The 25,722-nt window shown below is 43.3% G+C and overlaps 1 protein-coding gene across 7 annotated transcripts in view; it reads right to left on the bottom strand.

Annotated features, from left to right (window-relative positions):
• The window catches only part of LOC144504554 (heterogeneous nuclear ribonucleoprotein Q-like), a 31,565-nt gene extending 6,174 nt beyond the window's left edge, over positions 1 to 25,391 (bottom strand). For 4 of the 7 annotated variants that reach the window (XM_078230049.1, XM_078230050.1, XM_078230052.1 and 1 more), the window contains exons 1-10: positions 25,260 to 25,379; positions 24,082 to 24,244; positions 18,944 to 19,062; positions 15,171 to 15,278; positions 12,361 to 12,474; positions 11,826 to 12,002; positions 11,608 to 11,743; positions 4,368 to 4,573; positions 2,832 to 2,981; positions 2,037 to 2,158 (exon numbers count right to left, since the gene is read on the bottom strand). In XM_078230049.1, coding sequence (XP_078086175.1) covers positions 2,037 to 2,158; positions 2,832 to 2,981; positions 4,368 to 4,573; positions 11,608 to 11,743; positions 11,826 to 12,002; positions 12,361 to 12,474; positions 15,171 to 15,278; positions 18,944 to 19,062; positions 24,082 to 24,244 — 1,295 coding nt within the window. In that variant the 5' untranslated portion in view covers positions 25,260 to 25,379. Of the gene's footprint in view, positions 1 to 2,036; positions 2,159 to 2,831; positions 2,982 to 4,367; positions 4,574 to 11,607; positions 11,744 to 11,825; positions 12,003 to 12,360; positions 12,475 to 15,170; positions 15,279 to 18,943; positions 19,063 to 24,081; positions 24,245 to 25,259 lie in introns of all 7 variants that reach the window. The other 3 variants (XM_078230053.1, XM_078230054.1, XM_078230048.1) reach the window with 3 other exon arrangements.
• Positions 25,392 to 25,722: the final 331 nt, after the last annotated feature.

Here is a 25,722-nt window from a genome sequence, read left to right as displayed (position 1 = left end):
GTGTGGGGGTTTCCTCCGGGTGCTCCGGTTTCCCCCCACACTCCAAAGATGTGCAGGTTAGGTTGATTGATGCTAAACTGACCCTTAGTGTCAGGGGGATTCGCTGGGTAAATGGATTATGGGCTGAGGACTTGAGTGGGATTGTCATCTGTGCAGGCTTAATGGGCTGAATGGCCTCCTTCTGCACTGTAGGGATTCTATGATTCCCAAAAGGCATGCAAGCACATGGAGGAAAGTTGGATAAAATAAGTTGAAATTTGGGTCATACATTACCCAAGTGAATGGCAGAACAGGCACAAAGAGCTGAATGGTCGAATGGCAATTTCATTTAAAGGTCACTGGATCTGGTGCAGGAACTGGAGGAAATGGTGCACTAAGGTCTACCCTTCTGCAGTTGGGTGAGGAAGTACAGTTCAGCACCTGACTTTCTAGCTGCTAACTGTACTGGGTGCCTTAAACTAGAAATATACCTAATCTTAATCACCATTCCTTCTAAAAAGTTACTTAGGGTAGTTAAACTAACTCAGGATAAAGAATATGGGTTCAAAAGGTAGTAGTTTCAATGTACACCTACAAACATACCAATCAGGAGCTGTACCCATTGTGCCCGCCATTCAATAAGATCATGGCTGATCTGATGGTGGCCTCAATTCCACTTTTTTGCTCCTACAGCCGACACCCTCGTTAGTCAAGAATCTACCTTGGCCATAAAAATATTCAATAACCCTGGCTCTGCTGCTTTGAATTCCAGACTCATGGCCTTCAGGAAAAAAAATTCGCAGCTCAAGTCTTAAACTGGAAACCCGTTATTTTTAAACTATGTTCCCTAGGTCTGGTCTCCTCCCATAAAATGAAATCACCCCATCCATATCCACAGTCAAGTTCCTCCGGGATCTTTTCACCTCTCGTTCTTCTAAACTCCAATGGATACAGACCCAGCCTGTCCAAGCTTTCCTCATAAGGTAATACCTCATCCAAGGATCAAACAAATGAACTTTCTTTGAACTGCCTCTAATGCACATATGCCCTTTAAAGGAAACCAAAGCTGTACACAGTACTCCAGATATGGTCTCACCAACACCCTGTACAACTGTAGCAAACCTTCAACTTCTATATTTGATTTCCATTGCAATGAAAAACATTCCATTTGCCCTTCCTAATCACTTCTTGTACCTCCATGAAATCTTTGTGATTCATGTACTAGAACACCGCTGTACCTCAAGAGTTGTGACCTTTCTCTGCGTAACGATGCTGACATTCTATTCTTCCTACCAAAGTGGACAAGTTCACACTTGCCCATGTTATACTCCACCAACCAATTTTTTGCCCACTCACTGAACCTATATCCTTCGCAGATTCCTTGCATCTTCACATCTTACTTCCCTACTTTTGTCATCAGCAAATTTATACATTTGGTCCCAGCATACATCCTTGTGGCACTCCTAATGACCCATTTATGCCTGTTCGCTAACCAATCTTCTCTCCATGCTATGCTCATTGACATGATAACATACTTGACTTTTATACCAACTACAAAGTTGAAATCTCTGCTGTAGCTAAGCTAGAACCACCTGCTGCTTTCTGTACATCACTACAGTATGAACAAGTTGTTTCCAATTTGAAAACTCAGCAAGTGAAATGCAGCAGATTCAGGAAAAAAGTAACATGCTTGCAACATGATTGAGATAAGTAGTTAAACACTGATTATGGCTAAATAGAAGGAAGTGCTATCAATGACCGCCATTCACCACCTGTCCTGATGTGACAATATCAACCACCACAGATTCTTACCCAGCTGGAGCTTTGCCCAGATTCCAAGCACAATTTTTAATTGAACTATTTTTTTGAAAGGGCTGTTTGTCACATCATAGAACATAGAACATAGAACATTACAGCGCAGAACAGGCCCTTCGGCCCACGATGTTGCACCGACCAGTTAAAAAAAAACTGTGACCCTCCAACCTAAACCCTCCATCTTACTACCAGATTGCAAAATGATTTAAACTACAAGTAGCTGAAATGTCAGATATACTCACGGCTGAGACCTAGCAGCTTGCCTCTGAGCCTGTCGCTCCTTCTTCTTCTTGTCTGGTGGTTTTGCAAGAACAATTTCAATATTTTCACCTTCTAAATATTTCCCATTCATTTCATCCATAGCCTGTCAAATAAACAAGATAAATAGTCACAAGTTAAAAGTCATTAGAAAGTCTAACCTCTAGGATGCTCCAGTATGACTCAAGATGATTTTGTATTACCAGTTCAATTAAATTTCAACAGAAGCTTTTCAACAGGCAAGCCAAATGAGTTATCAAATAGTCAAATGATGCAACATCCAACAACTAACCCTGAAGCTAAACATGTTTGATTGTTAAAGTACTAAGATGCACATCTTAAAATTTTCCTACAAAATTAAATCAGTGCCTAAAGGATGGATTTAACCAAAATATATAGGTTTAAAGCATGTGTACAAGTGACACTAATAGTTAACCAATAAATCTTGGCACCCAAATGAAAAATATGGAGGGCTGCATTGAAAGATCATTCTTAATTGATTGTCTTCATAGTTAACCAATAGCATACACCTCAGAAATAGCTAGTTATGAAAAGCAATTCCATTTATTGTAAGAGTACATTACATGTAACAGAAGCTGAGTGATCTCAGCAAGTTAACTATCCATCACTATTAATCAGCCGAAAGATGGTGAAAAATAGCTTTCATCACAGATCACAGCAGACTTCCTAACAGAAAACTAGTTATTCATTTGAAGTTGCATATGTAATACTACACCCCATTTCTGAATCTCAAAACAGAATGCTTCAGCAGCCTTTACCTTTACTGCACCATCTCGTTCATCAAAGTGAATGAAAGCATAATCTTTCAACTTCTTCACCCGCTCCAGCTTGCCAAATTGGCTAAAGGTCTTTTCTAGCAATTCTTCTGTTACCGTACTAGCCAGGTTACGAACAAACAGCACCTTTACCTGCAATAGTGAGCAAATATCTTTAAATGTTAAGCCCAACTAATGGCAATAATTTCTTAATGTCAGCCTCAGTATTAAGGCAATTAGAAATTACCGTCCACAGCTCAGCATAGAATTGCATCATAGGACAAGCCAAGTTCCATGTTCATTTCTGGCAGCTTTGCAAGAACAACAATTTCTAAGATCATTCACACCTGGATATGGTCATTAACAGCAAGTCAAGCAGGACTGCCCAGCCTTAGCTGCCCTTGAAATGATGGCAGTGAATTGCCTTTTTGAACCATTGTGGTCTACAATGTAAAGCTACTTTCACAATGGTGTTGGGTAAAGCATTTGCCAGATTTTGACCCAGTGATGGAGGAGGAACAGCAAAACACATCAAGTCAGGATAGTGTGCAATTTGAAGGGATGATGGTAATCTGATGAATTAGCTGCCCGTGTCTTTTTATGTGGGGGTGGTTTGGACAGTCCTTCCAAACAAGCTAGTTGCTTCAACACATCCTTTAGTAAATACCGCAGTCTGGGTAGGGTATTATGTTTTAGTAGAAAAGGTTTTAATGAAGCATACCGCTTTATCCTGGATTAAGAAACAGCTTCTTAACTGTTGGAGCTGCATCCATCCAGACAAGTGAAGAGTATTCAGCCATGCTCTTGACCTACCTTGCAGATGGTGGGGGCTTTAGGGAGTCAAGTGCGAGACACTGGCTGCAGTACAGTCAACCTCTGACCTGCTACAATAGCCATGATATTTATGTAGTGTGTCCACTTGAATTTCTAATCAATGTCAAAGTCCCTAGGATGAGACAGAGAACTCCAAGCAAGGAAAAGCTTATATAACCAGGACTTCAGGTGACTACCATTAGAGATGCTGGCAAGCACCCACTGAATTCTCTTTTATTCTCTCTCAGGGTTTGGACATTGTTGGCTAGGCCACCATTTTTATTGCCCACCCCAAATTATGCTTGGGAAAATGCTGGTGAACCACCTTTGAACTGCTGCAATTTGTGTGTAGTACGTTTATGGGGGTTCCAAGATTTTGACCCAACAATGTTGTAGCCAGAATGAAAAAGTTAATTTCCAAACTTGACACTGACCTAACAAATTGTGATGTGGAGATGCTGGCACTGGACTGGGGTAAACACAGTAAGAAGTTTAACAACACCAGGTTAAAGTCCAACAGGTTTATTTGGTAGCAAAAGCCGCAAGCTTTCGGAGCCTTAAGCTCCTTCTTCAGGTGAGTCTGAAGGAGCTTAAGGCTCCGAAAGCTTGTGGCTTTTTCTACCAAATAAGCCTGTTGGACTTTAACCTGGTGTTGTTAAACTTCTTACTAACAAATTGTATCATACCTATTCCATCACATTTAAAATAATGTTCAAGGATTAATACCTTTGACATGACCTCTGGATCTGGATCCTCTATAGGATCTGCCCATTCCACTGTTACAACATTGCCCCAAACCTTCACTTTTCCACTCATAAGCCTGCGTCTGGCTTGGGCAGCAGATTTATGATCTTCAAACTCCAAGAAACAGAAACCTCTATTCTTCTTCTTGTCATCTGGCTGGTGGTAAAGGATCACATCTGTGAGTCCCTCTGCCAAAATAAATTAATAAGTTAGGATACAACAAACACTAAAAAACCTCCACTGGCTTTGCTCACTACATTTAACGAGTTTCTGGCAAAATAGTTTTTGTCTGTAAAGTACATGCACCTATGAAAAGTTTATTAAATGTAGAAAAAAGGTTTTACAACATGAAGCACAAAGTCACAAAATTCCTTCCCTTCCTCATATAGAGAAACGTTTGAAATAATTTTCTACAATTTGACTATGGGAGTGAAGTGAAAGAGAAGAGAATAGGATAGAGTGGATTGTTGAATCTTTGTATTTCTCAGCAAGAAATGCTGTATTCAAGCTGCACTTAACTGACAAATGCAATGAGTTAGTAAGCCAAACTACCACTGTGGGCAAACTGACAGACGACTGCAATAACTGTGGATCTTCCTAGGCTTTTGGAATGCTCTACCTAGATAATCTTTCATTCTGGTTTAGGAATCAGTGGGAAAGAGAAAAGCAACTGAGAATAGGTTTTCTTCAAAAAGCTATGGTACAATACGTTTAGCAGATCTTAATCGAGAAAGCAAGTACCGGGAAGCAATTTTCACAATGCCTCAAAGTTGTTGTATTGACTTCGCCAAAGTCAGAGAAGCAAAGGCTGGAAATGACCATGTAAAAGGAAATGCAGATGCCAAGATTCTGGTTACACTATAACATATGTAGACAGGGACTTCAGTACACAGGAACTTCACAGAAGTATAGATTTGATGATCACGTGAGGAAATTTGACACGTGTGAAATTCGGTGGTGTGGGGCAAGGTGCCACTGTTTGATATACAAAATATAAACAGGGTTAAATTAGGACTGTGTACTAAGTTACAGTATAGATCTAAAGCACATAAAATGTAATAATTTTTTCAAAGATTCCTCCTAAAATTTATTTCAAGACTTGAAAACCTAATTTATTATATAAATCAGATGACAGGACAGGCGAGATGTTGCAGCTGGTAAATAGCAATGTGATCCACAGCAAGCATAAACAGCCTGCAGCTCAAGCATAGCATCAATAAGCTGGAGTCTGAGCTACTGACACTATGATGCATCAGGAAGGGAGGAAGTTATCTGGACACTTCCTTTTAGGAGAGAGTCACATATCTTGGGTGATAATTAGATTTAGTCCATGGTCATGGATAGCAAGATGCGACTATGAGCGAGGCAGATATGGGGATCCAGAAGGTAGCATAGGAGGAGCTTCAGGCCTGCACTTGTCCAACTGGTATGACGTTTTGCAGCCTGGGGCTAACAACAGAGGACAGGGATGATGAGCTAGTTGATTGTACCACTGAGCACCAAGGAACGGGGGGGCCTTCAAGTGGGTTGAGTAAAAAATGTAGTAGTAGGGGACAGTTGTGAGGTTCTGCTAAGGGAGCAGGAACATAGGAGTATGTCATTCAGCCTATCAAGCCTGTCCTGCCTTTCAATACCATCATGGCTGATCACCCACTTCAAATGTCTTTTCCCCACATTATCCCCATATCCCTTTATATCATTGGTACTTAGATATGTCAATTTCTGCTTTAAACATATTCAATGACTGAGTTTCCACAGTCCTCGGGGCAGAGAATACCAAAGATTCACAAACCTTTGACATGAGGAGAAATTCGTTTCACTCCGCTTCCCTTATTTAAGTTCTGTCTCCTGGTTCTAGACTCACCAACAAGGGAAACAGCTTGCCTGCACCCTCCCCGTCTATCACTTTAATCATTTTGTAGGTTTGAAGGCAATCACCTCTTATACTTTGAAACTAAAAAAAAATGCAGAGCCAGTTTTCCCAATCCCTCTTCATAGAACAGTCTCACCATCCCAGGAACAAGTTTGATGAACCTTCATTGCACACTTTCTGTGGTAATAATATCCATCCTAAGGTAAGGGGACCAAAACTACAAATAGCACTCCAGGTGCTGTCTACCAAGATTCTATACAATTGCAACAAGACTTTGTTATCCCTGTACTCTAATTCTCTTGCAATAAAGGCCAAGATACCATTAGCCTTAACTGCATGCCACACCGGCATGTTAGCTTCCAGTGACTTATTGACAAAGACACCCAGGTCTGCTTGTACATCTTTCTAATCTCTTACTATTTAAGAAATACCCCACATATCTGTTCCTCCTACCAAAGTAGATAACCTCCCATTTGCCATGTCTTGTCCACTCAGTAAACCTGTCTGAATCTCCTTGAAATTGGTACCAACGACATAGGTAAGAGAAGGGACGGGGATTTAAAACAGGAATTTAGGGAGCTGGGCTGGAAGCTAAGAGCCAAGACAAAACATGTGGTCATCTCTGGTACGTTGCCGGTGCCACGTGAAAGCGAGTTGAGGAACAGGGAGAGTGTGCAGTTAAACATGTGGTTGCAGGGATGGTGTAGGAGGGAGGGTTTCAGCTACGTGGATAATTGGAACACATTCTGGGGAAGGTGGGACGTGTACAAACAGGACGGGGTGCACCTGAACCAGAGGGGCACCAATATCCTGGGAGGGAAATTTGCTACGGCTCTTCAGGGAGGTTTAAACTAATTTGTCAGGGGGGTGGGAAAAGGAGTTGTAGTCCGGAAGTCAGCGTTGAGGGTAGTGAGGTATTGGGGAAGGTATCAAGGTCAAGGGTGGGTACCAGTCGACAGGAAGGTGGGTTGAAGTGTGTCTACTTCAATGCAAGGAGCATCCGGAACAAGGTAGATGAACTTGGGGCGTGGATTGGTACTTGGGACTACGATGTTGTGGCCATTACGGAGACATGGGTAGAACAAGGACAGGAATGGTTGTTGGACGTTCCGGGGTATAGATGTTTCAGTAAGTGTAGGGAAGCTGGTAAGAGGCGGAGGAGTAGCATTGTTAATCAAGGATAGTTTAACGGCTGCGGAAAGGTACTTTGGGGGGGATCTGCATACTGAGGTAATATGGGCTGAAGTTAGAAATAGGAAAGGAGCAGTCACGTTGTTAGGGGTTTACTATAGGCCCCCAAATAGTAGAGATGTGGAGGAAGAAATTGCTAAGCAGATTATGGATAGGTGTGGGGGTCACAGGGTAGTTGTCATGGGGGACTTTAACTTTCCAAATATTGATTGGAACCTTTGTAGGTCAAATAGTTCGGATCGGGCAGTTTTTGTACAGTGTGTGCAGGAGGGTTTCCTGTCACAATATGTGGATAGGCCAAGAGGTGGGGCCACATTGGATTTGGCACTGGGAAATGAACCAGGCCAAGTGTCAGATTTGGTTGTGGGAGAGCACTTTGGAGATAGTGACCACAATTCAGTGTCTTTTGTTATTGCAATGGAGAGGGATAGGGCCGCACGGCAGGGCAAGGTTTATAATTGGGGGAGAGGTAATTATCATGCGATTAGGCAAGAATTAGGGGGCATAAGATGGGAACAGAAACTGTCAGGGAAAGGCACTAATGAAAAGTGGAACTTTTTCCAAGGAACAAATACTGTGTGGCCTTGATAGGTATGTCCCCATCAGGCAGGGAGGAAATGGCCGAGTGAGGGAACCATGGTTCACAAAAGAGGTGGAATGGCTTGCAAAAAGGAACAGGGGAGCTTATGTAGGGATGAGGAAACAAGGTTCAGATGGCTCAATTGAGGGTTACAAGTTAGCATGGAATGAGCTGAAAAGGGGGCTTAGGAGAGCTCGGAGGGGGCATGAGAAGTCCTTGGCGGGTCAGATCAAGGAAAACCCCATGGCTCTTTACTCTTATGTGAGGAATAAAAGAATGACCAGGGTGAGGTTAGGGCCGGTCAAGGACAGTATCACAGAAATCATAGAAACCCTACAGTGCAGAAGGAGGCCATTCGGCCCATCGAGTCTGCACCGACCACAATCCCACCCAGGCCCGACCCCCACATATTTTACCCGCTAATCCCTCTAACCTACGCATCCCAGGATTCTAAGGGGCATTTTTTTTTTAACCTGGCCAATCAACCTAACCCGCACATCTTTGGACTGTGGGAGGAAACCGGAGCACCCGGAGGGAACCCACGCAGACACGAGGAGAATGTGCAAACTCCACACAGACAGTGACCCGAGCCAGGAATCGAACCCGGGACCCTGGAGCTGTGAAGCAGCAGCGCTAACCACTGTGCTACCATGCCGCCAGTAGTGGGAACTTGTGTATGGAGTCAGTAGAGATAGGAGGTGATGAATGAATACTTTTCTTCAGTGTTCACCAAGGAGAGGAGCCATGTTTTTGAGGAAGAGAAGGTGTTACAGGCTAATAGGGTGGAGGAAATAGATGTTCGGAGGGAGGATGTACTAGCAGTTTTGAATAAACTGAAGGTCGATAAGTCCCCTGGGCCTGATGAAATATATCCTAGGATTCTTTGGGAGGCAAGGGAGGAGATTGCAGAGCCTTTGATCTTTGGGTCCTCACTGTCCACGGGGATGGTGCCAGAGGACTGGAGAGTGGCAAATGTTGTTCCTCTGTTTAAGAAAGGGAATAGAAATGACCCTGGTAATTATAGACCGGTTAGTCTTACTTCGGTGGTTGGTAAATTGATGGAAATGGTCCTTAGGGATGGGATTTACGACCATTTAGAAAGACGCGGATTAATCCGGGATACTCATCACGGATTCGTGAAGGGCAAGTCGTGCCTCACAAATTTGATTGAATTTTTTGAGGAGGTAACTAAGTGTGTTGATGAAGGTAGGGCAGTTGATGTCATATACATGGATTTTAGTAAAGCGTTTGATAAGGTCCCCCATGGTCGGCTTATGATGAAAGTAAGGTGGTGTGGGATAGAGGGAAAGTTGGCCAATTGGATAGGTAACTGGCTATCTGATCGAAGACAGAGGGTGGTGGTGGATGGAAAATTTTCAGACTGGAGGCAGGTTGCTAGCGGAGTGCCACAGGGATCAGTGCTTGGTCCTCTGCTATTTGTCATTTTTATTAATGACCTGGAGGAGGGATCAGTAAATTTGCTGATGACACCAAGATTGGTGGAGTAGTGGATGAGGTGGAGGGCTGTTGTAGACTGCAAAGAGACATAGATAGGATGCAAAGCTGGGCTGAAAAATGGCAGATGGAGTTTAACCCTGATAAATGTGAGGTGATTCATTTTGGTAGGACAAATTTAAATGTGGATTACAGGGTCAAAGGTAGGGTTCTGAAGACTGTGGAGGAACAGAGAGATCTTGGGGTCCATATCCACAGATCTCTGAAGGTTGCCATTCAAGTGGATAGAGCTGTGAAGGCGGCCTATTGTGTGTTAGCTTTTATTAACAGGGGGTTGGAGTTTAAGAGCCGTGTGGTGAGACCACATTTGGAATATTGCGTGCAGTTCTGGTCACCTCACTATAAGAAGGATGTGGAAGCGCTGGAAAGAGTGCAGAGGAGATTTACCAGGATGCTGTCTGGTTTGGAGGGTAGGTCTTATGAGGAAAGGTTGAGGGAGCTAGGGCTGATCTCTTTGGAGCGGAGGAGGCTGAGGGGAGACTTAATAGAGGTTTATAAAATGATGAAGGGGATAGATAGAGCGAACGTTCAAAGACTATTTCCTCGGGTGGATGGAGCTATTACGAGGGGGCATAACTATAGGGTTCATGGTGGGAGATATAGGAAGGATATCAGAGGTAGGTTCTTTACGCAGAGAGTGGTTGGGGTGTGGAATGGACTGCCTGCAGTGATAGTGGAGTCAGACACTTTAGGAACATTTAAGCGGTTATTGGATAGGCACATGGAGCACACCAGGATGATAGGGAGTGGGATAGCTTGATCTTGGTTTCAGATAAAGCTCGGCACAACATCGTGGGCCGAAGGGCCTGTACTGTGCTGTACTGTTCCATGTTCTATGTCAAGATCATCAGAGCTGAATGGGCTGCTCAAAAGATTCTTGTGGAAAAAACGGGTTTCAATTCATGAGGTATTGGTACCAATACTGGAGAGAGGGATGGGTTCCACGAGGATGTGCTTCACTTGAACCATGCCGAGAACAGTGACAGTGTGATTGAATAACAGGAGCTGTTCAAGAAAGGAGGAAAGAGGCGGCCAATTAGCTTAACATTTATCATTGGGAAAACGTTGGAATTAATTATAAAGGATGCTGGATCAGGATATTTAGAGAATCAAAAAAATGCTGACTGCTTGATTGTATAAAAAGGAAAATACATTTTGACAAAGATTAGAGTTCTCTGCAGATTTAACATGCTGGGTGGATAAAGATGAATCAGTAGATGTAATGTATTTGGATTTCCAAAGGGTATTCAGTAAGGTGTCACATAAAAAGCTATTGTGCAAGCTCATGCTGTTGGGAAGTAATATATTAGCATGGATAGGGGATTGGCAAGCTAACAGAAAACAGAGTCTGGATAAATGGGTCATTTTCAGGCTGCCAAACTAACTATAGGGGCCATCCATTTACAATTTTAAAGCGAGAGACATTACAATTGAGGTTAATCTGGACCATGAACTTTTGACACCACAAACAGGCAGCTGATGAATGAATTCATTCAGAGGTTTGTAAATCAAACTCAGAGGATCTTAATACCAAAGGGAGTCTCACTCCACCACAGGAAGAGAGAAAGATCCTTCACCAAATTCACAGTTGTGAGCTCTCCTAAACATCTAGTGATAAGCTTGCATAATTAGGCTACTGTATACAAGATGACAGAATTAGTTGCAAGCCCTGGAACAAAGCAGTAAAACATCAACTACATTAAGGAAAACAATTACACCCAAACCTACACAGTCTAGTTGGGAATTTCATTAAATTTACAGCTTACATTCAGCTATAAGCCAAACCTAGGTATTTATCAAAGCCAAGAGAGAACATATTTTGCCACAGTGCAACCACACTTTAGATTCTTCAGTCCACAATACAAATTGAAGATTTTGGAAACAAGCTGTAATTTGCAATAGAAGTAATAGATGCCAAATTTAGCCCAACTGGTCTACGGTTGGGGCTAGTTGTGCTCGATCATGCTGCGAAGCAGTGATAACTGTTTTTGCCCCATTCATGTGGTTGTCAAATAGAGTGTACATCAATAGTGAATGTGATGAGGGAAATGGTGCAACTTTACCTGTCACTTTACCAAATTCTTCCATAATCTGTTCCTTTGTCTTGCTTTTTGGAATGGATCCAACGAAAAGTCTGTTATTCGCCACAGAAATGCAAACACCAATGTGTTTACCAGGCCGAATTTCATGGTTATCACACTGACAAAATTGATAACAGAGTTAGTTTATGAATCATAATCAAGAGAATGATATACTGTGCATACAGATCACAAAGTCTTACCAATTTGACTGCTTCCTGTGCTGCTTCTTTGGAGCAAAAGGTGACAAAAGCATACCCTCGATTTAAGCCAGTCAGAGGATCCATCATGAGACGCAAATCCCATATTGGCCCAGCTTTTTCAAACAAAGGGACAAGTTCATCTTCAAAGAGATCCCTTGGTATTTTGCCTACAAATATCTGACAAAATTAGACCGACGTTAATAAGATATTCATAAAACTTGGCTTTCATTGATTTAAAGAAAGCTGATAAAACTGATTTCATACCAACCAACAAAACAACAGCACATTCTGTCTCAGGTTAATATTTAAAATATCTGATTACCCAGACATCACTTTCAAAAGTTGACATATTAATCAAATCTCAGTTCAAAACTCATAACACCCCTATAATTAAGCACATTTTAAATTCTCCCCCCTGGCTATCCTAACGAAAGAAATTCACCTCACAACACACTGTTGTTCTTTTGAATTAATTCGGGGGGGGGGGGGGTTCCAATAACCATGTAGCATTCATCAATCCATAACCGTTACTCACCTCAGTACCAATGTTAGGTTGAGGACCTGAATGTATCGTAGGTGGAGGAGGACCACCATACTTCCTTTGTCCTGTAGTGACATCAAGTGTATATCCTGTTCTTTCCAAGAGGGCCTAAGAAAATAGAAGCAAAGTTTAACCAAAGTGAAACCAACAAGTATAATTTACTGGAAAACATATGGTAATCATAAGGATTGCAGCTCTGCCAAATCCTATTGAGTAAAGAAGATCCGAGACAGATGTGCATTCAATTTCTTCCACGCTCAAGCTCTCCGTTGACGTAGACCGTTGGCTAGCCTGATTCCTGGGATGGAGCGACTATCATAAGAATAAAGATCGAACAGGTTGGGCTTATACTCATTGGTGTTGAGAATGAGGGGTGAACTTATTGAAACACAAGACCCTGAGGGGACTTGACAGGGTAGGTGCTATGGGGATGTTTCTCCCTTGTGGGGAAATCTAAAACTAAGGGGAAGTTGAAAAATAAGAGATCTTCCATTTAAGATGGAGATGAGGAAGAATTTTTTATCTCAGTCGGTGGTGAGCATTTGGTATTCTCTTCCACAGACAGCAGTAGACCTATTAAAGGCCAAGTTAGGCAGATTTTTGATCTGCAAGTCAATTAAGCGTTATCAGGGACAGGCAAGAAAGTGGGCTTGAGACCATAATCAGATCAACCACTATCTTATTGAATAACAGAGCAGGCTCAATGGGCCAAATGGCCTATCCCTACTTCTTATAATATACCCTTAAGCAGCATGCTGACAATTTGCCACCTAGATCATGCGGATAGAGCAACAGGAAGTAAGCAATGCCCACAGAACCAAGTCCCATTTGATGGGGATTTGATTGGCAGTGAAATTTATTGTGGAGTAGTGTGAACAATACAAACTAAAATAGTTAAAAAGGTAACAGTACAAAGTAAAATAGTTGAAACGGTATACAAGGTCCTGAGCTTTATTAATTTGGGTATAGAGCATATGAGCCATTATAAAACACTGGTCTCATATTTGGCCTCAACTAGCAAAAGTGTCCAATTTTGGGCACCATGCTTTAGGAAGGATCTGATGGGTACAGGAAGAATTTCAAGAATAGTTCTAGGAATAAGTGATTTTATGTGGATAGTTTGAAGAAGCTTGGGTTGTTCTCCTCGAGAAGAAAATTGAGGATAAATTTGACACAGGTATACAATATCATGAGGGCAAAAGCAAATTACTGCAGATGCTGGAATCTGAAACAAAAACAGAAAATGCTTGAAAATCTCAGCTGGTCTGACTGCATCTGTGCAGAGAGGATAAAGCTAACATTTTGAGTTTGGAAAATCCTTCTTTAGAGCTATGAAGGGTCACCAAAGGACATTGGATAAACACCTAAAGAAAAAAAAAGGAGGCGAATGGCCTCCTTTTATGCTGTAATGTCAATGTTTTAGAAGTCTTAGGAAATTAATCAATATTAAAAAGAGGCTAACCTTCCTGAATCTCATTAGTTAATTTGGAAACTCAAGATGATTTCCAGACCAGCCCACTTTGAGGTTGGAAGCCTTGGGGTAAAATTTGAAGTACTTACCAGTGCAAATCAATTTATTTGACCTGAGAAACATCTGTCATAGATAACACTAAGTTGTATGGTCCAGAGCCACAGAGGAGGGTACTCGCTTAATTTATTAATAGTTCCAAGGGCAGAGGCCTGCAACCTGAAGCAGAATAAGGACTTGCAAGCAGCTCTTGATGTTAAATCGATCAAACCAATTTTAATCACAATTTAATGACTTGCTTGGTTTTAAAACTTCATTTCACTTGAGAATTTAAAAAAAAACATTAATGTCAATTGTCCTATTTTTAATTATTGGCATTTAAATAACAGCATTAAGATATGGTGTTTTTGACTACATTTTTTTTAAAAAGCTCCTCCTACTATCAAGATGGACTATTACCATGTCCCTCAGCACTCCTTGGAGGCAGTGGCTAGTGGTATTGTCACTGGACTGGTAGTCCAGAAACCTAGGGTAACGTTCTGGGGACCCAGATTCTAACCCCACCATGGCAGTTGGTATCAGGTCAGATTAAAAAAAAATCTGGAATCGAAAGTTTAATGATGATCATGAAACCATTGGTTTTAGTTCACTGATGTCCTTCAGGGAAGAAAAATCTGTCATCCTTATCTGGGCTGCCCTACATCAATGTGGTTGATTCTTTAATGCCCTCTGAAATGGCCATCAAGCCACTCCATTGTATCAAACTGTCAGAGAGTCACTGACGAATGAAATAAAGGGATGAAATAAAAACAAAAAATGCTGGAACTCAGGTCTGGCATCTGTGGCAAGAGAAACAGAGTTAATGTTTCGGCTCTCTGAAATCATATGACTCAGACTTGAAACTTTAACTGTTTCTTTCAGATTTCCAGTCGCTTTAACTAAGGAATCAAACTGGACAGAGCACCCGGCATCTACCAAGGAATCTGCCAGAAATAGTGGCAAACTCAGCCCAGTCGCACTTCAAGGGCAGTTAATGATGGACAATGAATGTGGGAGCCAACGCACCCACATTCCATGAATAAGGGAAAATCCTTCCTCAGTTGCTTTCTAGCAGCTTCCCCCAAACTTGACATGGAAGGCAGACTCAAAAGGCCAACTCTGGCTACTGAAGCACTGTCAGTATCCATGTAGCAGCTAGAACTAACTTTTCCTAAACATGCAGGAAAAATAAGCTTGCAATAGTTTTCAGTTAAAGAAATAAGCACCAAGGCAGAAATATTTGCTACAAAATGTCAGATAACAAGCGAGGCTTATTACATTAATGTAAGCACTGCACCTTAATTTTTGTCTCATCTGGACCTTTATTAGCATCTGTCACTTTAGATCCTTGCTTTTCCCTCTGTCTGTAAGTCTTCATTACTCCACATAGAAAGGCACTTTTATTCTATGCAAAAATAAATATGAATAGATTAAATCAATGCCTTTAAAGTAACAAGTCTCAATGAAACTAATTATTTCTCCCTGATCCTGGTGGACAAGATTTCTCTTTCCAAGTTGTTGGAGAAGATTCTTAAAGATAGGATGTATGCGCATTTAGAAAGGAATAAACTCATTAACGATAGTCAACATGGTTTTGTGAGAGGGAGGTCATGCCTCACTAATCTGGTGGTGTTTTTTGAAGAAGTGACCAAAATGGTTGACGAAGGAAGGGCCGTGGATGTTGTCTATATGGACTTTAGTAAAGCGTTTGACAAAGTCCCTCATGGTAGGCTAGTGAAAAAGGTTGGATCCCATGGGATAAAGGGGGAGGTGGCTAGATGGGTGGAGAACTGGCTTGGTCATAGAAGACAGAGGGTGGTAGTGGAAGGGTCTTTTTCCGGCTGGAGGCCTGTGACTAGTGGTGTACCGCAGGGCTCTGTATTGGGACCTCTGCTGTTTGTGATTTATATAAATGATCTGGAAGAAGGAGTAACTGGGGTGATCAGCAAGTTTGCGGATGACACAAAACTGGCAGGACTTGCAGATAGTGAGGAACATTGTCAGAGGCTACAGAAGGATATAGATAGGCTGGAAATTTGGGCAAGGAAATGGCAGATGGAGTTCAATCCTGATAAATGCGAAGTGATGCATTTTGGTGGGAATAATGTAGGGAGGAGCTACACGATAAATGGAAGAACCATAAAGGGTGTAGAGACGCAGAGGGACCTGGGTGTGCAAGTCCACAGATCTTTGAAGGTGACGTCACAGGTGGAGAAGGTGGTGAAGAAGGCATATGGCATGCTTGCCTTTATAGGACGGGGCATAGAGTATAAAAGTTGGGGTCTGATGTTGCAGATGTATAGAACGTTGGTTCGGCCGCATTTGGAATACTGCATCCAGTTCTGGTCGCCACACTACCAGAAGGACGTGGAGGCTTTGGAGAGAGTACAGAGGAGGTTTACCAGGATGTTGCCTGGTATGGAGGGGCTTGGTTATGAGGAGAGATTGGGGAAACTGGGGTTGTTCTCCTTGGAAAGACGGAGGATGAGGGGAGACTTAATAGAGGTGTATAAAATTATGAAAGGCATAGATAGGGTGAACGGTGGGAAGCTTTTCCCCGGGTCGGTGGTGACGTTCACGAGGGGTCATAGGTTCAAGGTGAAGGGGGGGAGGTTTAACACAGATATCAGAAGGACATATTTCACACAGAGGGTCGTGGGGGCCTGGAATGTGTTGCCGGGCAAGGTGGTGGAGGCGGACACACTGGGAACGTTTAAGACTCATCTAGACAGCTATATGAACGGAGTGGGAATGGAGGGATACAAAAGAGTGGTCTAGTCTGGACCAGGGAGCGGCGCGGGCTAATTGTTCCTTGTTTCTCGTTTCATGGCTTCATTCTATGATCATCTTGCTGGTGCCAGTACAGAGCGAGACTGCGGATAGTTGGGAACCTGTCTCGGGGGCAGGGAATTCATATGGTGTTCGTGGAAGTGGAAATGACTAGGGTTGGGAAGCATTTTCCGATCAGGGCCATTGTGATCTCCTGGACTCGTTTCGATCGCCTCAGGGGGTCGGAGAGGAATTTCCCAGATTTTTTTTTCCCCATATTGACCCTGGGGTTTTTCACTCTGGGTTTTCGCCTCTCCCTGGAGATCACATGGTCTGGAATGGGGGGGTGGGGGTGAGTTAATAGGTTGTAATGAACAAAGCATCGTAGCTGTGAGGGACAGCTCGGTGGATAGGATATTGGTATGTAGATAGGCTGGAAAATTGGGCGGGGATCCTGGATTCAGGATTCAATCCAGGACCGGGGAGCGGCGCGGGCTTGGAGGGCCGAAGGGCCTGTTCCTGTGCTGTATTGTTCTTTGTTCTTTCCATAAAGGCATTCAAGGAATCAATTGAGTTCTACTGGATTAGAAAGACTTTTCTCACATGACAAAGTATTCAACAAACAATGGAACATGAAACACAACTTTGTTAACCATATCACAGCACAAATATCATCAATAATCAGCACCAACATATCAAAGGGATTCGCAGGAGATATACAAAATATTTAATTGTAGTGAATCATAGAAACCCTAGTGTAGAAAGAGGCCATTCGGCCCATCGAGTCTACACCGACCACAATCCCACCCAGGCCCTACCCCCATATCCCTACATATTTACCCGCTAATCCCTCTAACCTACGCATCTCAAGACACTAAGGGGCAATTTTAGCACAGCCAATCAACCTAACCCACACATCTTTGGACTGTGGGAGGAAACCGGAGCACCCGGAGGAAACCCACGCAGAAACGAGGAGAATGTGCAAACTCCACACAGACAGTGACCCAAGCCGGGAATCGAACCCAGGTCCCTGGAGCTGTGAAGCAGCAGTGCTAACCACTGTGCTACCGTGATGCATTAGACCAAAGACAAAGTACATCCAACCTTTTTGATCTTGATATTAAACGTACATCATACTATAAAAGGAAGATAGAATTTAACCATGAAAAGTGAGATGATGCACTTTGGAAGGACTTATTTGACAAGGAAGGATTCAATGAACGGCATGACACTAGGAGGTTCTATGGCAATTATTCATATTTGTGCTGTGATATGGTTAACAACGGTTGAGTTCCATGTTAGATTGTTTGTTGAATACTTTGGCATGTTTGCCCATAGGTCTCTGAAGACAGAAGGGCATATTAGTAGAGTGGTGAAAAGGGTGTATGGGACATTTGTCCTTGGGAGTTGTATAGAACTTTGGTGAGGCCACAGCTAGAATAGTGTGCAGTTCTGATCGCCACATTATAGGAAGGGATGTTACTGCTCTAGAGGGGGTGCAGGAGATTCACCAGGATGCTACTGGAGATGGAACATTTAAGTTATAAAGAGAGGTTGGATTGGCTGGGGTTGTTTGCGTTGGGAGCTGGAAAAACATAGGCGGTGACCTGATCGAGGTGTACAAGATTATGATGGGCATGGACAGATACAGAACAGCTGTTCCCCTTAGTTGAAGGGTCAGTCATAAGGGGACATAGGTTCAAGGTGAGGGGCAGGAGGTTTAGAGGGGACGTGAGGAGAAACATTTTTACCCAGAGGGTGGGGATGGTCTAGAATGCACTGCCTGGAGGGTAGTACAGGCAAGTTGCCTCACATCCTTTAAAAGGATGAGCACTTTACACGTCAAAACATTCAAGGCTATGGGGTAAGTGTTGGTAAATGGGATTAGTTGGGAGGTCAGGTATTTCTCACGTGTCAGTGCAGACTTGATGGGCCGAAGGGCCTTTTCTGCATGATTCTATACACAACAAAACCCATGTGTAACAAAATTCCTATTTACATTCGCATTAAAAAAAGATTTTAGCCAGGAGATACTGTGACATTTTCTAGCTCCTAAAATGGCATTCATACCACTACTGTCAGTACCTTAAAGCTATTGTCTCAAGTTAAATGAAACATGAATGTAATTGTAAATAAAAATGAATAAGGTGACACCATAATCAAAAATTACACCAACTTGATCTATTTTAGAATTTGAATGTTTGTGGGAGGTTTCACATTCACAATGGCACGAATAGTACTATATTATTTTGATTTCACTTCTCAATCTAACTTAACCATAATGATCAGAACAATCCTTACCTGAACATGGGAAAGATCACTTTCCTTAAACTGTTGTAGTACTGACAATGCACCTTCTTCGTTGAATTCCCTCAAGGCATCAATTGCTCTCTCATCTAAATCACTATGAGAAACCAAACCTATAGAAAAATCCAGGGGTATTATCAATAAACAAATCTGGCAATACAACTCAAAATATTCAATAAGAAGAAATCTGATTTTTTTTCTTTACCATAATATATACTAGCTGAAGTGTGTCTAGTTTCCATAATCCCCACACCAACAATCGCTGTCCTATCAGTAGCAAGCCTGTAGGGTGACAATAAGCCCAACTCTCCTGCTATAAATGGCATGGTAAGCCAGAGTCCCTAAATCAAAATTTGCTCTATTCTCCAAGTACCAGTTAGCACACTACCAGGGTACCCTTCATGTCATGAGGATTTGTCTGCTTGACCTTGCGAGGCTTGGGTTCAGCTCCAATTGCCAAAATAGCTTTCCCTGTACCTGCTCAAACAGGTGCAGAGTTCGGATGCACTTAATTCAATTCTTAGACCAGCGATCATGGTAGGTGACTCAAAATGCCTTGCCGTCGGGTCCTGATTCTGAACCATAATCCAATGTTGAGATTTACACACATGCACTTCTCAGCAGTTACTATTTGTCCTCAGGATTTCAGGAAAGGAAATAAAGTAGGAAGAATGAATACATCTGTGCTCTATATACTGCATTACAAAAACAAGTTACTATTACGTAGAACATTTCAAGTCACTTCACCAGAGTGTTAACAAAATTTGAAGCCAAGCAACTAAGGGGATATTAGGTCAAATGCTTGGTCAAAGAAATAGATTTTAAAGAGCAGCTGAAAGTAGTTGGAGTGGAGGTTTAGGAAAGGAATTAGAGCTCAAGGCCTACACTGAAGTCTCACTGCCAACAATGGAGCAATAAAAATCAGGGAAATGCAAGAGACCAGAATTAGAGGATCAGAGTTATGCGGCTGGAAGTTAGATATAGGCAGGGGTGAGGACACAACAAGCATTTGAAAGTCAGGATATAAAGTTTTAAATCTTCCACTGTCAATGTAGCAGGAGCTCTTGCAATTCTGCAGCATTTTATAAGCTAAAGTTTATGCAAGTTGCAAGGCAGGCTGCCCAAACAAGAAACAACTGGATTAGAAAAAAAAAATGTTATTTACATGAAAACACTATAGAATGCTGCAGTAGAGATATCTGGGTGCCCTCCTACATGAATCACAAAAAGTTAGTATTCATATAATTAGGAAGGCAAATGGAATGTTGGCCTTCATTGCAAGGGGGGAGAAGTTTTAAGAAATGGGAGTCTTGCTATAAATGTACAGGATATTAGCGAGACAGCACCTGAAGGCCATTCAGAGAAGGTTCACTAGGCAAATTCCTGGGATGAAAGGGTTGTCTCAAGAGAATCAGTTGAGTAGGCTGCGTCTAAATTGAAGTTAAGAAGAATGAGAGGTCATCTTATTGAAATATAAAAGATTCTGAGGCAGCTTGATAGAGTGAATGCTGAAAGGGTGTTTACCCTTTATCCTTTTGGGAAAGGAGAGACCATTTCAACCCTATTTATGAGGGTGATGAGGAAGAATTTCTTCAGAGGGTTGTGAATTTTTGCAATTCTCTATCCAAGAGAGCTGCAACGGCTGAGTCACTGAGTATATTCAAGGCTAAGATAGACAGATTTATAAAATATAGGCGGGTTATGGGCAACAGGCGCGATAGAGGGGCCAAGATCAGGTCAGATCATCCAGAATATTGAATGAAACCAAGCCATATGGCCCGCTCGTGCTCCTATTTTTTTTAACATTGAATTTAGGGGTAGCAGACAAGGATGAACAACAACATGTTTTTATACAATGCTTCTAACCAAAGGGCCCAAGATGCTACACAGAAGCAGTATAAAACAAGGTACGACACCAAAGCAAATAGGGAGATATTAGTTACTGACCAAAAACTTGGTCAAAGAGATAAGTTTTAAGCAGCATAGAATCATAGAAACCCTACAGTGCAGAAGGAGGCCATTCGGCCCATCGAGTCTGCACCGACCACAATCCCACCCAGGCCCTATCCCCACATATTTTACCCGCTAATCCCTCTAACCTACGCATCCCAGGACTCTAAGGGGCAATTTTTTTAAACCTGGCCAATCAACCTAACCCGCACATCTTTGGACTGTGGGAGGAAACCGGAGCACCCGGAGGAAACCCACGCAGACACGAGGAGAATGTGCAAACTCCACACAGACAGTGACCCGAGCCGGGAATCAAACCCGGGACCCTGGAGCTGTGAAGCAGCAGTGCTAACCACTGTGCTACCGTGCCGGAGTTAAAGAGGCAAAGAGATGTAGGAAAGGAACTCCAGAGCTTAGGTCATGAGCAACTGAGGCAGAGCATTTACAATTGCCAATGCTCAAGAATGCCAGAATGGAGTAAATATCTTGGGGTTGTGGAGTCAGAGATTTCAGAGATCAGGAGGCGTAGCCATTGAGTTATTTGAAAACAATGATGAGAATTTTAAAACAAAGTCATTGCTTGATCAAGAGCCAATGTGGATTAGCAAACACATGGGTGATAGGGGAACAGGATCTGCTGTGAGTTAAGACACAGGTAGCAGAGTTTTGGATGACCTCAAGTTTACAGATGGTGGGAGATCAGCCAGCAGGGCACTAGATTGGTCAAGTATAAAGCAGAGACAGGCATGGATGAGACTCACATTGAGTGCAGCTCAGTCAGATGACAGAGGCCCAAGGCCCCGTTCTCATTAAACTAGGTGCAGTAAAGGCCAGAGAGAGGTTAAGTATATGAGCTAAATGAGTACGATTGTTTCGGAGGTTATTCCATTGGCCAGGGGGGAGGGAGGGGGTTGCAGAATAGTAGCCCAGAAGTTAAAAGATTTAATTTTTCTGGCTAATTATTGATTTAAATCAAATTTCTGGATCGTACCCAGTGCAAAGCAATAACCAAGGGAAGTCTGAGCTTCCCAGGCGATTGACATGCAAACCTTACTTGAGAACTTCTGTGGCCGGGGGGGTGTTTACGGCCCAGTGGATTCAGTCAGGCATTTTATTGGAGTTACTATACTGGATGTCAGATAAGCAGTGTAACAATTTTGCAACAGTGTAGTCAACAAGAGGTGGTAGTAAGCTGCAGCCAGATATCATCATGCAGATGTGAAAAATAACTGTCTCCGGATGATGTTGCCAAGTGACAGCAACATCATCCAGATGTAGAAGGCCAAGTACCGATCCTGATTGTGTGTGTGTGTGTGTGGGGGGGGGGGGGGGGCAATTCTCTGGGCTTTGTTAGAAGCAAAAGAATGGAACCACAGGGGGGAGGCAATGGCCTAGTGGTATTGTTGCTAGACTATTCATCCAGAAACTCAGCTAATGTTTTGGGGACCCAGGTTCAAATCCTGCCACAGCAGATACTGGAATTGGAATTCAATGAAAAAAAGGATTAAGAATCTACTGATGACCATGAAACAGTTGTCGATTGTCAGAAAATCTGCCAACCTTACCTGGTCTGGCCTACATGTGACTCGAGCCACAGCAATGTGGTCGACTCTCAACTGCCTCCCAAGAGCAACTGGAGATGGACAATAAATGCTGGCCAGCCAGCAACGCCCATGTCCCACAAATATTTTTTTAAAAACATGAAAGCAGTCCCACTCAGCAAAGTGACAGTGCAGACACATCGGGAAGAGAATAGTGCGGTCAATCGTGTCAAAGACTGCAAGTAGGTAGTGGAGAATGAAGGAAAGTTTTCCTTTGTCATACAGGATGCAACTTGTGACTTTGATAAGATATAGCTTGGCTCTGTGACTGGGGTAGAAACCCAAATGGAGAGATTCAAATGAGAGCTTCAGGCAAGATTTGAGACAACAGTCAAGGACTGAAGTTAGAGAGCTGTTTACAATATTGGCAGAGGTAGGATAGGGGGAGTGGGTGATCAGCAGTGATGAAGGTTCCAGCAGATGAGCTGAGGCAGGGTCAGAGATGGCTAAAATATTGCACTCAGGGCCATGCACACTAAGAGTTCCAACTTTCAATTATCAACTTAGGCAGCTTCTCAGACAAAAGGGCTGTGGAAGAACAGTTCCTAGCAGTGCCAGAATACCACATCGCCAAAGACCATTCCTTTGCTTTCTATTAAGAGGGAAATGCCTTGGATTCTTGTGCAAACATTCCTAAAACAGGTAAAGCAATAGGCCTACAATATTCAAAGTGATATCAAGTTTTGTAGCTTATTCCATACATGAAATGGTGTCAACAAAATGACATGACACCAAATTCTCATCACTTTCCACCCCAAATGCGGGTGCCAAAAAGCAGTGCGAACATTTTTAAAGAATAGAGCACCAGATCCAGGCTGTATCTCAGTGTCACGTCAGAAATGCCTTTTCTTCTTAGGTGGGCATGAGAAATCCCATAGAACTATATGAACAGCAGGCTCATTCTCATGGCTAATATTAATCTCAAATTAAAACAAATGTTCTCATTTAATCGCATTGCTGATTGACTACGCCACAAAAGTACTTCATTCACTCGGGAGCACTTTGGATTGCCCAAAGATAGTGAGCCACTGTATAAATGCAGAATCTCTCTCTTCAAACTTATTTTGACCAAGTGACAAAAATGTCACAGAAGAGCAATAGAGATAGAATTTTTTTGTGATCCAAGAGGTTGAGGCAAATTTATGACTCACTGCTGCTTTGGCTGACATTAATCAACTATAGACTAGGAATCAAATCATGATCCTTCTGGTCTGAATGCCTGGACAATGCTGTCGCCCACAAGACCAAATAGAAAATTTCAACCTTTTCAAGAGAAGTATCCATTTTGTTCTCTTGGTGACAACTGACCCTAAATGAGATTAACTCTACAGATAAAACAACTATCTCACTGTTCTGGTTACCTGAATGCAAATTTTATGTCTATAAATAGGAGCACGTCACTTGTAGGAAGAATCAATCCAAGCCACTGCAAAAATGATATTTAATCTTTTGAGGACACAAGATTGGACCAGTAGAGAATGAACACAGGATAAGAGACTTAGCAATGGGTAGAAGTTGTGTCTTGAATTGATAACACAAATTTAGCTTTGGTAGAAAGTCAATGTAGTTTACAATCCATACCTGCTAAATAAATTTCATCTAGCTTGTCTGCTACTTTTTTTGGTAAACCAGCACTTAATAAAGTTTGATAGTGTTCTGATCGAACAACGGCAGTGGAAGTATCCATCGGCTCTTCTGTACCATTTCCATTCATATGTTCGGTAGCCATTTCTTCAGTGGACATCTGTACACGTGTACAAATGGAAGCAAAAACATGCGCGGTAATGTCTTCATTTAGAAATAGGCATTACTAAACTGACATAGTACAATTATTAAACACAAAAAGACTGGCTAAAGAATCATACTGCCAGATCTGTATGTAGTGATCTCAGCTTTAATCATGGTCCCACACCCTATCAGACAACGTGGGCTTTAGATCAGTAACATATTTAAGTTAAAAGATCAACAGCAGGCGATAAAACTAAGCCTTCCCGCCCTTTTCAACACTCCTTAGGTGGTGCACGCCAGCGGCTACCGGCTCACCGACACATGTCTGGGATGCCCCCCCACCCCCCCCCCCCCCGCGGCTGAAAACCGCCCCCTACCAAGCCGAGGGCTGACCGCCGGAGTAGGGAAGGTCGGGTCGGCGGGGGAGGAGAGAGAGATAGAGGAGGGGAGAGAAGAGGGGAGAGGACTGGGGTCACCGGCCTCCATCTCGCCACCGTCCAGCCCTCTACTCGTCTCCCCCCAGCTCTTCTCCCACCCCCAACTCGCTCTCTGCTTCCCCCCGCCCCCAGTCCTCTCCTCGTCTCCCCCCAGCTGCAGCCCCTCCCCAGCTCTCATTCTCATTGTACTCTCTCGTCCCCTGTCCTTCCTCCTTGTCTCTCTCCCTCCCGGAGATCCAGCGTTTTCTTCCCTCCACGCCGCCGCCATGTGACACAGACAAAGGCCGCATTCCAGCTTCTCGGCTGCCGTTTAAACTGCAGCCGCTGAATCCTCCTCTCCGCCTGCGATGAGCAGGCTTTGCTTCCTCCCTCGCCAGGTCCAATCCCGAACGGAGAACCGGCTCCGGCTCTGCTTGTGGCCCAAGGCCCCACTCTGACACCCGCTCGATTTTCGGGCACGGTACCGGTTCTCCTCTCCCCCCACCCACCCAGGCAAGATACCAACATCGAGGCTGTTCCAAGCCGAACAAAGCCGGGCGGGCAGGTAGCTGTGAAGGCGGCTGCTGCCCGGCTCTCTCAGCTCGACTCTCTTACCTTGCCCTCTACTCTCTCACACTCAGCTTTACAAAATGGCGGCTGGCCTCAGCACGGCGCGCGGCTCTCAAAGCCCCCGAACTCCACTCACGCGCTCGCATGGCGGGGTCTCCCGACCTGCCCCGCAAGGACACCGGCAACACTGGGCGTGGCTTCAGCTCCAGCCCCGCCCCTTGCTTGCTCCCATTGGTTAGAGCGGCGGCAGGCCCCGCCCATTCCGCTCGACGTGGATTGACGGGTGGACGGGAGGAGAGTCCCTGTTAGGTAATACCAGCTCTTCATCATTTCTTCTCAAAGGATTATATCGGCCTCAACTGTACAAATACAACTCTTATCGCTTCTCGGCCTTTTGGCTAAGATCAAGTGTAGTTTTGGCATCCTGCAGTTGGTTGAAGTCATGAGGTTACACTGAATCATAGAAATCATAGAAACCCTACAGTGCAGAAGGAGGCCATTCGGCCCA

This window comes from Mustelus asterias, chromosome 15 (genome assembly GCF_964213995.1).
Source record: "Mustelus asterias chromosome 15, sMusAst1.hap1.1, whole genome shotgun sequence".
In the NCBI taxonomy this organism is placed as follows: domain Eukaryota; kingdom Metazoa; phylum Chordata; class Chondrichthyes; order Carcharhiniformes; family Triakidae; genus Mustelus; species Mustelus asterias.
The sequence above is the reverse complement of the archived record's forward strand: the minus strand, read 5'-3'. Positions and strand labels throughout refer to the sequence as shown.